Genomic DNA, 12,940 nt, shown 5'->3' with positions numbered 1-12,940 from the left:
GTTCTTAAGGCAAAAAGTAGTATTTCATGAAGAACAGACTGGTAACACTAGTTGGCATCATCAGCTCTCCCAGCTGCTTATCAAACCCTGTGGTAGATTCCTGCCAGCATACAGAAGTGAATGAAATTAGTGCCTGTCTTCTTAGTATGCTAGTCTAATTTGAAAGAGTTTCTTCTGAAGCAGCTGAAAAATCTCTTGCAGTGTGACATCAAACCCCTACAGTTCTCATGCAGAAGCCGCTCCTGCTCCTGACTCACAATGAAATCAACTGAGTTATACAGTTAAACAAGTTACTATCTTTTATATAAATATTCTAGTTGTTCAGAGGCTTACATGCTCTAGATAACCATGTCCCCACTCCTGAGCAGCTCATCCAGGTTAGCTCTCTGGCCAGACCAGAAATTTCCACTCCCTGGTGAACATCCACATGAAGGAGCATGAACCTCAAGCTTCAACATCCCTTCACCACCATCCACTCCCCAAGTCTGTGTGTCCCAGCCCATAAACACACAGGATTCTCCTAGCAATGGACAATTCACCTTGTTGAAGAAGGATACAATTTTTCTTCTCCTTCCATTTTCCTTTCATTGAAAGCTCACCCTAAGTGCAAAACACTGACTAAATCCTCAGCTTTCCTTTTTTTTAGCAACAGGTTTACTGGAAAAATTCTACTATTTTCATACCATTAGCCTGAGTACAAGAAAATGGGGCAGAAGAATTAAAAAAATCAGCTCTGAACTACTGAAATTTTTCTTTTTTTCAGAGTAAAAATTTTTCCAAAGCAAGCCTTCTTAGTTTGAATGTATTTAATCAGTTCACTTCAACAATCAGCTACACAGGACTGAAACTACAACTTAAAAAAAAAAAAATAAAAGAGGAAATCAAATACAAACTGACCCACATGGATCAATTTCATTTAGAAAAAGCAAACTATTGGAAATATAATACTAAGATCTGAATATACATACACACACTTCCAATATCCTTGTATATATATATTTAGCATATACAATGAAAAAAGTGAACTTTCCTTTAATAGAGTAAGTAACAGGTTATATAGTTTTCTACTTGCTTTTCTACTTAAGTTTTCCACAATGCTACAGTCTGCCAGTTATAGGTGTTAGTCAGGAATTCAGGCTGAAATACTTGCTTTTAAAAGTCTTACATCCCAGACTCTCTGGAAAAGATGACTGACTACAGAATCACAGACTGGTTTGGGTTGGAAGAGACTTTAAAGCTCATCCAGTTCCAATCCCCTGCCATGGGCAGGGACACCTTCCACTAGACCAGGCTGCTCCAAGCCCCATCCAGCCTGGCCCTGAGCACTGCCAGGGATGGGGCAGCAGCCACAGCACCTCAGCACCCTCACAGGGAAGAATTTCTTCCTAATGTCGGTGACCTACACAACAGGCATGGAGAAATGGGATAGATGGGAATAGGAATGGTACAGATACAGGGTTGGAGGTGACTGAAAGGGAAGTCTATAATATAAAAAAATAAAATGAGCTTTGAGCAATTAAGCAACTTTATTCTTAGCTCACACAATAGGCATATTTATGAAATAAAAACTTAACTTCTCAGTAATGGCAAACGTCTCAATTATTGTAACATGAAGTTTGATGCTCCTTTTGAATTAGAATGAAAGTAAACACTGAGACTAGAAAATAAAAAGAATGGTCCCATTCATGTCAACTGCAGATGCCCAAGAGTACACACCCTGAAATTAAATCACTTCAGATCACATGCTCTTGAACTGAACTGCTGTTATTTTCCCAGCCAAAACCTAATCATCTAACAAAGATACATCAGACATCATCTGGACTTGTGAATAACATGCATTTGCAATATTTTAATGTCATCTACCCACAGAAGTTGTGCCACTTTATGTTTGTTTTGTTTTTTTTTTAAGTTACAGCACTGCACCCACATGTTCATTCAGTCAGCCCTGTAGGCAACAGCATAAGGTACAACAGCATCAGTTACCTGCACTTTATGTTATGGAGAAACTTGAACGTATGCAAGTCAACCTACAGGGGCTTTTAGAAGCCCTACCAAATGCCTCTGGCTCAAGATCAGAGGGGTCATCTCCAAGAGGACCTTATAGTAGGCATCTGCTACTGACCTCCAAACCAAGACAAGAAGGCCAACGAAGCAGTATTTGCGTCAGTTAAGTAAGCTTCAAGTCAACAGAATGTGGTTCTTCTGAGTGACTTCAACTGCCCAGACATTTGTTGGAAGAACAATACAGCAGCTCACGTGTCTCAGGCGTCATCTATCAAGATCTTGGAATGCATGGAGGACTGTTTCCTCAGACAAACGTTAGATGGGCAAACCAGGAATTGAGGGACTGCTGGACTTGCTACTCATAAACCAAGAAAACCTGCTCTCTAGTGCCTCAGTTAGTGATAGCCTCAGCTGCAGTGATCACAACCCTGTGGAGTCTGGGATCCAGCTGAGTGTGCTGAAGGTTAGTAAAAAGGGTTTTGATTTTAGAAGAGCAAACTTCAGCTCACTCAGAGCTCAGCTGAAAGATATTCCATGGAGGATAAAGGAGTTAGCAAGTGGTGGGAGATGTTTCAAGCACATTCTCTTGGAAGGAGAAACACTGTTCATTCTTTAAAAGTAAGGTAAATGGGTGAAGCAGGAGACCCCCCTGGCTTAACTGCAAGTGTTTGAGTCTGCTCAGAATCAAAAAGGAAAGCATACCAGAGATGGAAAAGCAGACAAATAACCATTGAGAACTACAACAGCAGTGTCAGGGTGTGCCAAGATGCAGTTAAAAAAGCACAATCTCAGCTCAAATTGAAATTGACCAGAGATGTCAAAAGTTACAAGAAAGAGTTCTTCAGGTACATGAACAACAAGCAGAAATAGAAGGAAAATACTGGCCACCAAAAACACTGAAAAGGCAGAGGTTCTCGACACTTTCTTCTCCTCTCTCTTTACCAGCACTGTTGAGCCCCAGGCCTTAGGAACAAAAAGCCAGGTTGATGCAAACACAGACCCACCACCAGTGAAGGAAGAGCTGGTATGTGAACTTAAGAGGTCCTCCAGGGATCAATATTGGGCACAACACTGTTCAACGTCTTCCTAAGTGATTCTGATGATGGGATCAAGTGTACTCTGATGAAGTTTGATGATAAGAGCAAACTGAGTGGGGAAACAGGCACTTTGGAAGGGAGAGACACTCTACAGGAAGACCTGGATAGACAGGAAGAGCAGGCTAACAAGAACCTTACAAAGCAGGCTGGGATCTGCCTGGCTGGGGAGCAGCTCTGCAGAACGGGATCTGGGGGGCCTGGTGGACATCAAGACCAGTATGAGTGAACACTGTGCAGCTGTGGCAAAGAAAGCCAACAGGATGCTGGGAAACATCAACAAGGGCATCCCAGTAGAGATAATGGAGTCATTTTCCCATTCAGTGCTTGTCAGGCCACACCTGGAATACTGCGTTCAGTTTTGGTCCCCACTATGCAAAAAAGATGTGGACAGGCTGGAGAGGGTCCAGAGAAGGGCCACAGAGATGAGCAAAGGCTGGGCAAGTCATGCTGAGAGAACTGGTTTTGTTTAGCCTTGAGAAAATAAGGCTCACGGAAAACCTTATCACCATGCTCCAGCATTTAAAGGGTAGCTACAAAGAAGATGAAGACTCCCTTTCTACAAGAAGTCACATGGAAAAGATGTGGGGTAATGGGCAGAAGTTAATCCTGGAAAGATTCCAAGTTGGACACAAAAGGAAGAATTTTCAGTGAGAACAATGAGCCACTGGTAAAAATGCCTCCAAGGAAGCAGTGAATTCCACAGCACTGGACACTAAACGTTCAGCTGGACAGGGTGCCAGCCCAGCTTGCGTAGACCATGCTTTTGCCATGATGATCGAGGTCCCCTTCCAACCTGGTGTTCTACGATTCTGTGACTGCTGAACGGATAACATACCATTGAGACACTTTGAAAGCTTTCCATCACAGTGACATTAATTAACGATAAACGCAAGTTCCACATGAACTAAACCATATCTGTTTGTTTCTGTGGCAAGCTCTACACTCAGGAAAGCCATGGCGCTTTGTACTGGTTTTATTAGGAATTACTCTGCAAGGCCATCAGCTAACTTCATAAAGGCCAAAGGAGTTTTGAGAGAATAACCAACCACATCAGCCTTGCTGGTATCATTGGCATTACGTATTCTGAGTGGCTGCAGCTTTTCAGGCCTGCTAAGCAGCAGCTCCAACGCTCATGTTACTGCTCTGATCTTTCCCAAACAGCATGGTGAAATCAATACACTGGTTAATTTAATTATGGCTATTCAACACTCCATAACTAGCAGCAGAATTCTAAAGCATCACATTAGTTTCATGCTGTTGCTTCTACTCCCAGCTCTCCAAAGCAGTCAGTGCAAATATGCAAGTTATCCACTTGAAAGAAGGACAAAGGCAGAGATGGAAGCGAAATAATGGATTTGAAGCCTCTACCACTGCACCCTTTGTACCACCACAAGGCGTTTTCAGAGAGTGTTAGTATTCATTCTTGCATGGAAGCTGCGGGTGCTGCTGCCATTCAGAGGTGGGTGAAAAACGGGGGGGGGGGGGGGGGAAATCAATTCATCAGGCACAACTCATTAAATGCGCTTCACCCTTTACACACACCCAGTTTTCACAGTACCATTTTAACACTGCACACTGAGTCACTACAGGAATAGTCTCTAAGTAAAGACCCACTGCAAGTAAAATACAAGCCTCAGTTATATCTCAGTCTGGATAACTCCAGGAAAGAAATACTCATCAAGCAATCCCATTCCACCAGAACAACTGTGAACCAAGATATATTTGGAATTAGTCTCAGTTATTTAGCTTTTCCAGTATCCAAACACAACTCTGAACAGCAGAAGGGGAGGAGAAAAAACATTTCCCGCTCTCAGGAAAATGCTACCCTGGGATTTTTCATTCTGCGAGCATGATTCTGATCTCTTGTATTTCCTGCTGCCCAAGTGGTGTTAAGAAGCAGTTTCAGTCCCTGTCTTCCTCCCAGTACTGCAAGCCCTTCTTGCTGGCTTTTCTCATGCATGCAGAGTTCTTTGCCTCCATTTCCTCTCTCTTGTTCCCATTCCATCCATGCACTGGAGGGAGAAGGAGAGAATGTATTCAAAGATACCAAACAATCAACAGTGATAAAGAAGATGCTGCCAAACAGAACACAGGTGTAAAATCACAGCAGTGAAGAATGAAGCTTTGGCATATCCCCTCCCTCCTCGCCCCACATCAGACCAGCCTTCAGTCTCAGAGGTCAGATTTCTTCGAAGTCCCTGATACAGAAATGTTACAAGAGCCACACACATTTATCACTAGACAGACCTTGGCCTATTGGAAGCTGAAATGACTGCTTCCTCTCCAAGCTATCTGCTGCCTGTGCAGTCCCTCCTCAATAGCCAATCTGCAGAAACAAACTGCTTTCTCCAAGAAGAATTCAGATGGAGCCCCTGGTATTTTGAAATCCCAACACATCAGCTGATGTGATAAAGCAGGGTGCAGAAATCAACCACTCATCTCAACATGCACGAGGACTTTGGTATTTCCCGGATTTCCCTTTCAGTAGCAGTCACACAGAATAAATTATTTCAAAGCAATCCTAACCCAGGCTAGAAGCTGCCCCCACTAGCGTCACTTCTGACAGCCTTCACAGGCCATTTCCAACTCCTAGAATCATACTCTCCTGCCAGTTTGCAAGCATTACAAATATTGCAGTGGGTTTACATGACTGTATATATGCGTCTCCAAAGCAACACCTATATGCACTTTGCTATTTGAACTTCGCAAATTTCAAGTGAGGTAACAGAATGAAAAGGGCACAGGAACCCTAAATGCAGCTTGGTCTCACATGAACCTCAAAATACTGACATGAACAGTGGTACTCAGTAAATAAGAGAGACAAGTATCCCCGTGCACTGAAAGGCTCCAAAACAAAGAGATTTGCTTACTCCAGGATGCAAGTAACTTGTCACAACCTGCTGCAGCTTGCAAGCAGCCAGATGTTGCTGCATGCACCCTCTAAATACCCTACCAGACTTAATCCCTCCATTTCTCCAAAACAGACATAAGTGCCATTTACCTGCAACACTGAAAAGCCCATCTAGTAAGCACCACTCACAGACTATCATTAGGTTAAAAAGCTTTACAGGGCAAGGTACTAAAATATTTACCCTAAAAATAACACAATTAAGTGGAGTATAGCAAAATACATCAGCAGCAATACAGATTAGTTATAGTGCACAGCATCTGTCAACATCAGAAGCTTTCTTCCCATCCAGCAGTGTGCACTTACAGTAGTCTTTATTTTTAAGTCCCTTTCAAATGGTAAATGAAGCAGGTTTCTGCACTGCTGCAAAGACAGGCAAGTGGACCACAGCCTATATTACTTATTTTTGCATACACCATGCAAGAAGTTACCATTCTTCAGGGAGAAGCACTTAAAAGCTAGAAAATTAAGACTTACAAACATGTAGACAGCAGAATCAGATTCTGAACTGTCGGTCATGTACCACAGACACTTGCTTCAAGACCTTCGAGTACTCAAACATCTCACCTTCAGCCAATGTCTTACTCATACTTCTGCAACTACACAGAGGCTCTGAACTGTATTTTTTCCATCTTAAAGAGGCACCTGTACAAGCAGCCATAATCTACCCATCTCACATGGAAATTTATCTTGGATGCTATTAACAAAACTCAGAGCACAGCACTAGCTCCCTGTTGGTGCTCTAGGCTGTAATGCTTTCACAGGCAGGCATGAGTAGGTTTTTAACAAGGCCCGGACACATTTCAAGAATCAGAAGAAAAAAAAATACTTCAACATTTTGGACATCCAGCTCATCCCAGCACACTGATTTTCAGCTCCCTTTCATAACAGGGACAACTAACCAGGCAACAGATAAAGGAGCAAGAGAATGTCCAGTCACTATAAACTCAGTGCAAGCACAATTAGGCACTTTTGCTGTGAACCCCAAAATAGTGATACTGAGAAAGCTGTTTCACAATATAAAATTAAGACGTGTTATTTAAGATCAACTGCTGCAGTAAGTAGATGTTTAGTCTCCATCTAATACATACAAAACTGCATTTGGCCTGTAATAAGGCTCTGTTCAGTTCTGGTGAAGCCATGTGGGGTTCAGTGCTGGGATCCCAAATACAAGAGACATGGAACTACTGAAGAGAAGCCAGCAAAGGACCACACAGATGATTAAAGGGATTGGAGCATCTCTCCTACGAAGAGGCCGAAAGAGCTGGAGCTGTTCAGCCAGGAGAAGGCTCAGGGAGATCTCATTAATGTATGTAAAACACCTGAAGGTGTATTCACAGAGGATTGAGCCATGCTCTTCTCAGTGGTACTCAATGACAAGATCAGAGGCAATGGGCACAAACTGAAACATAGGAGAGTCTGTCTGAACATCAGGAAAAACTCACAGACTGTGAGGATGACCAAGCACTGACACAGGCTGCCCACAGAGGTGGGTAGTGGAGTCTCCATCCCTGGTGATGTTCAAAAGGCTTCTGGACACAGTGCTGGACAAGCAGCCCTAGGTGTCCCTGCCTGAGCAGGGCGTTGGACCAGATGAGCTCCAGAGGTCCCTACCAACCTCAACCACTCTGTGAGTCAGCAGTGCAATTTAAAACACAAACAACCACCCTCTACTATAATAGATCCTCATTAACTTTGCATCTTTCAACCAGACAACTCATTTTAGTAAGCTGCACGCTGGCTTCAATGAAATTCTAGAACATGGAAGGAAGTCACATAAGTGTTAAATTAATTTAACCCTGTAATTAAGTAAGTGCAAATATAAAACCAACAGAAGATGGCATTCAGTATGATTACTCAGAAGAAACTAGACCAAAAATTACTAGGTTTGCAAACTCAAAGCAAGCATTGTAGGACTTCTGGACTTCACAATTCTCCTGCAACTCTAATTTAGGCCCCTCCTCCACACTAATGTATTCTGATAGCCCTCAGTTACATGGTAACATACTGTTTTTTACCCCATGGGACTAAAGTCTTATTCAGTGTTTAAGCTATACCTGTCTCTAAAAAGAATTGGAGCCATGTGCTGAGGAGGGCTATCCACAAGACCAATTTCACAATTGAAAGGTATGAGGTCCACCAAAAAAAACCAAAATCTGCAAGAACAAAAAGGACTGTCCTTGCTGCTTAAGCATCTCATTGCTGCTGTGAACCATTAGGAACCCCCAAAATCCGCAAGAACAAAAAGGACTGTCCTTGCTGCTTAAACATCTCATTGCTGCTGTGAACCATGAGGTACCACCTAATGAATGCTGCAAAAGAACTGCCTGCAATGCAAGAAAAATGGCTTCAGCCAAGTTTTCACAGGCAGCTACTGATTCTGGTCCTTGTACTCAGAGGGTATAATGCAAGGTCTGTGAGGCTGAGCTGCAGAACCACCAGGAACTCAAAGCTGAAGGTCTAAGAGATAGACTATGAATGCATTAAGTGCTAAATAATGCTATGTACTTTAAACAGACCAGATCAAATCCTTAATTATTAAAGCTACCTACCTAATATTAATGGATATTTTTTACCTTATTCTCTAAACCTCAGTTCATTATCTGCAAAGCAGGGATACATGTGCCTTTATATCACAGGATCCTGTGAAAGCCAGATCAATCGAGCATTTCAATAGTAGACAGACACCACATTCGGATTTCACAAGATAATCTGAATGAAAGTCACTAAATCAAGTACAGACCTGCTACTGAGCAACTCATCACTAGTTTCACACCAACTGCCCTCTGTATTTAGCATCACAGGGGAAGAAGTAACCCGATCAAATGGTGTTACCATACCTATACAGTTAGATACTCCATAAAACTAATATTACTTTCGTTAGGTTTATGCAAAAGCCCAAAAAAGATTCTCTATGAACCATCTACAAAAAGCTGCAGCTCACAGCGCCAAGAGAGTTCACAGAGACCCCTAAAAAGGGCTGTGGTGCTCTGGATGTCTCTTGACAGCAAGCAGCACTTCTCTTCCTCGTTCCTGACTCTCCATCACCCCTTACCTCAATGCTGCTCTCACACACCTCTAGACCCCACTGCCATCACTAAAGTTGCCTCAACCAAGTCTTCTGGACTAACTCCTCTTTGTACCTTTATTCCATCTATTGTTGAATCCTGGCTGGTGCAAGTTGAATCTGACACATTCAAACATGTGAAAACCAGTTTCTTTTTTTTGTTCCCTCACAAAGGCTTATAGTTTGGATGGCTGCGAATGTTTTCCATGGGAACGGGAAGAGATGTTTCTGACAGAGACACCATCTGCCTGCCATATAGCAAGCCCTGCTTTCATACCATGGGAACACTGCAGCTTTTCAAAATAAAAAAATCAGTCTCGCACAAGACAAGCCAGTTTTCTCTAGTTTTCTTCTCTGTGAAGTTCTGAAGATTTCAAAACAATTCCTCTTAAGGCAGACACATGGTCAGAATCACATAGCCTAACGGTGGAAACCTGGCACAGCATGCATGAAAGTAGCGGGCAGTTTGCACTATAAATCATAGTATCTGTCCTGTCTCCATACCACAGAAAGAACAGCACCCACAAATAATCTTAAGCAAGTCAATATTTCATTTACAAGAGCCACAACCTAATTAAAAACATAGACCACGGTTCCGTACGACACCGAACTCTGGTTTTGAGGAGAGCAGAAGCGTGGCAATGCTCCACTGAGCTGGTTCAGCCTCGCTGGTGGTAAGACCATGCATGGGTATGGCCCCACAGACTTTACACCAGACCCTGCAGATGCTCCAGCTTTGCATGGAGGATGCACTGCATCACTCTCTGTGGCTGATTCAAAAGACACACGGTTGTGTGCTTACATTTGTTCCAAATCAAATTTGTGATCTAAAGATCACAGATGATATTAAGCGTGAAAACACACCACAGGCTGTAGTATTTCCACAGAACATTTGGGGTTATGAGCACTTCAGAAAGTCTTCAGAATTTTCTGTTCAACCACAGCAAGACAGTAGCAAAGACAGAATTTGTTTAGAAACAAAAGGTGACGAAACTAGATTCTAGGCTTGTATTAGCATCTTCCCTGAAGTTCACTTCACAAGCAACATCATTTTCCTATGAGCTATGAAGGACTGTTCTAGCATCCACTAAACCATGGCTTTTCTCAAAGTTACAGAAGCTGAAACACCTCCCTGCTCTTTGAAAGTTCATGTACACCCATATGAGCACTCAAACCATAAACTTGATTGTATGTAAACACAATACACATGCTGCAAAACTGAATGTTCTGAAATAGCTTGGCTTGTTTTCAGAAGTGTGAAGAACTGGAACAAACCTGTCTATCCTTTTGGACTTCCTTCTGCCAGAGGAATGCATAAAGTCACCAGAGATTTGATTGCCTATGCCTCTAGATGCCTCAAACCTCACCCTACCTACAACAGTTAGCAGGTGTAAAGGATATCCCTAAAATTAAATCTGCTGGTGCCAACAACACAAGGTAGATCCTGATAGTTTACACTGCAACAGATTTCTAGCAATCTGAATCCCACTAACTGAAAAAAGTGACAGTTTATCTCCCCATTAGACTCCAGTTTACCAAAGCCTTTGGGTTGCAGAAGCAGAACAGATCATTACGTGTCAGTTTCTTGATGTGACTGGTATAAATCAGCTACAGACAGCTTGAGTAACAAGTGGTTTTGGACTCATAAGCAATAGACACCTATAAGAGAGCTTTTGGGATGCAATTTAACCTAAAAAACAGTAACAGCAGCTTTTCTCTCCCCAGTTGATGCTTAAAGATGAATACTTGTGCTAGTTGTCCATGGAAGCCTGGGCAAATCCAGCTAATAAGAGTTCTGGCACTAGACTCAGGGGAGCTCAAACCTCACCACTGAGTATTTCCAAGATTAACTACTTGTTTAGAAACTCAGCTAAACAGCAATTCTGACATTGTTATCCTCTATCTGCAACAGAGCATCTGGCAGCAAGCACATACAATGTAAAAATGATAGCAACAGAAAGCTAATCACCAGAGCAAACCATAAGGGAGAAATATTTACACTGTTATGCAGTCCCTGGGTCCCCTGACTTCAGTCAGCTCCATGCTTAGAGAGTTCAAATTAACCAACCATGGTCTTATTTTGTCCATTTTATGTAAATAAGTTCTTCCACTGCTCTTTTTTTCGTCTTACAGAGATACAGGACACTTGCTGAAACACAAGTCACTAGGGATACCAACATATTTGTTTTGAGACCCCAGCCACCAACTCTAAACAAGAGCTTAAGCAAGCTAAAACCTACAGAAAACAAATCTTTGCTTAAATCAGAGACTTTCCAAGCACAAAACTACTGCAAAAGCCCTCCACAGCAGGCCAGATGGGGGACTTCAGGAACTGTCTCCAAGTACTCACACAATTGTCAGCCTGCCTAGAAATTCAGATTCCTTTCACACACACACACAATTATTGCCAGGTCTCCTCTCTGCCCTCTGAATGTCACTTGCCTCGCTAAATCACAGGCCTGAACTAACCTCCTCTTCCAGAGCTTACCCTACTCCCATGGGGTACCAGCCTCAGTCCCCTGAACCCCAGAAACCCCTCACCATTAGGGTAAAGCCCAGTATTCTTTTCTTCCTCCAGCCACACAGACACGAGGCAGCAGAGACCCTGTCCCCGAGTTCCTCAGATCGCTCCATTCTCCCCATGGCCCCTGCTCCCACAGTCCTATAGAACAGCACACTGATCCCCAGATTCACCCAACCCCACACCAGTCCCATCACGCTTCCATCCTCTCCTGAGATCCAGCTCCTTCATCCCTGTTCTCAGCCCTCCTCCATCCTCCCCTGCACCCCCAGACCTCACAGCAGTCCCACAGACCTCACAGCAGTCCCACAGACATGCCCATCGCTTCCTGGACCCCCACAGCCCAGTCCTCTGCTCCCGCTGATTCCCACCCCAGTCCAACAGACAACCCCACACACATTTCCTGAACCCTCCACTGCCGCTCCAAACCCAGAGATACCCCCTCATTCACCTCCTTTAGAGCGCCCAGATCCCCAACAGCTTCTCAGTCACACAGACACCACTCCCCCAGCCCCACAGACCGCCGTGTGCCCCTCCGGCGGGCCCGGCGCGGCCCCGGCCCGCACTCACCGATCAGCCGGCGCACCTCCTCCTCGCTCAGGTAGAGACTGAGGCTGGGCCCGGGGCCGGCAGGGGGCCAGTCCGGGGGCCCTGCGCTGTGTGGGCCGGAGCTGGGGCCGGCCTGGCCCTCGGCTCCGGCGGGCAGGAGCAGCAGCAGTGGCAGAAGGCGGAGGAGATGGCGGCGCGGGCCCCGCACCCGGCACCACGACGGCCACGGCAGCCGCCGCCCCGCACCCGCCTCCCCCGGCGCCGAAAGGGGCCGGGCTCTCCGCCACCGCCCCGGCTCACGGCCTCCCGGCACCATGGCTCCGCGGAGCAGGCCGGCAGGGCCGGGGGGTGTAAGGCAGGGAGGGACCCCCCCGGCCCGGCCCGGCCCGCCGAACCCCCTCACACGCCGCCGCGGCCACCGCTCGCCGCCCCGCCCCTCATGGCTGCGCGAGACCGACGCCACCGAGCGCCGCGCGCGCACCGCACGCCCCGCCCCGCGCACGCGCGGACCCGCCCGTCTTTCCGTCTAGCCGTGCCTTTCCGTCGCCCCTCAGCGCCGCTTCAGTCACACCCGGATAAGGGGAGCGGGTTTCCCATCCTGCCTCTCGCAGGGTGATGGGCAAGAACAGTGAGGCCCTGCCTAGCCCCTGCCTCTTGCCGGTGCTCCACAGTCTTAATGCGTGTCTCTCGAGGGGGGCCCTGTGCCCGTCCTAAGGGAAGGCAGGAAGGGGGTGACCTCACCGCCGCCCTCTGCTGTCATTTCCTCCATCTCGCACCGTTCCAGTCCCACGGTC

At 45.4% G+C, this 12,940-nt stretch overlaps 1 protein-coding gene across 2 annotated transcripts in view; it reads right to left on the bottom strand.

The window, feature by feature from the left end:
• The window catches only part of RYK (receptor like tyrosine kinase), a 51,745-nt gene extending 39,162 nt beyond the window's left edge, over positions 1 to 12,583 (bottom strand). For both annotated transcript variants that reach the window (XM_057429036.1, XM_057429037.1), the window contains exon 1: positions 12,168 to 12,583. In XM_057429036.1, coding sequence (XP_057285019.1) covers positions 12,168 to 12,462 — 295 coding nt within the window. In that variant the 5' untranslated portion in view covers positions 12,463 to 12,583. The remainder of the gene's footprint in view (positions 1 to 12,167) is intronic.
• Between the last annotated feature and the right edge of the window lie 357 nt (positions 12,584 to 12,940).

This window comes from Pezoporus wallicus, unplaced genomic scaffold (genome assembly GCF_028554395.1).
Source record: "Pezoporus wallicus isolate ANWC-B61680 ecotype Strahan unplaced genomic scaffold, APGP_CSIRO_Pwel_v1 contig_593, whole genome shotgun sequence".
NCBI lineage: Eukaryota > Metazoa > Chordata > Aves > Psittaciformes > Psittacidae > Pezoporus > Pezoporus wallicus.
Note: the sequence above shows the minus strand (reverse complement) of the source record. Positions and strands in the feature narration are given on the sequence as shown.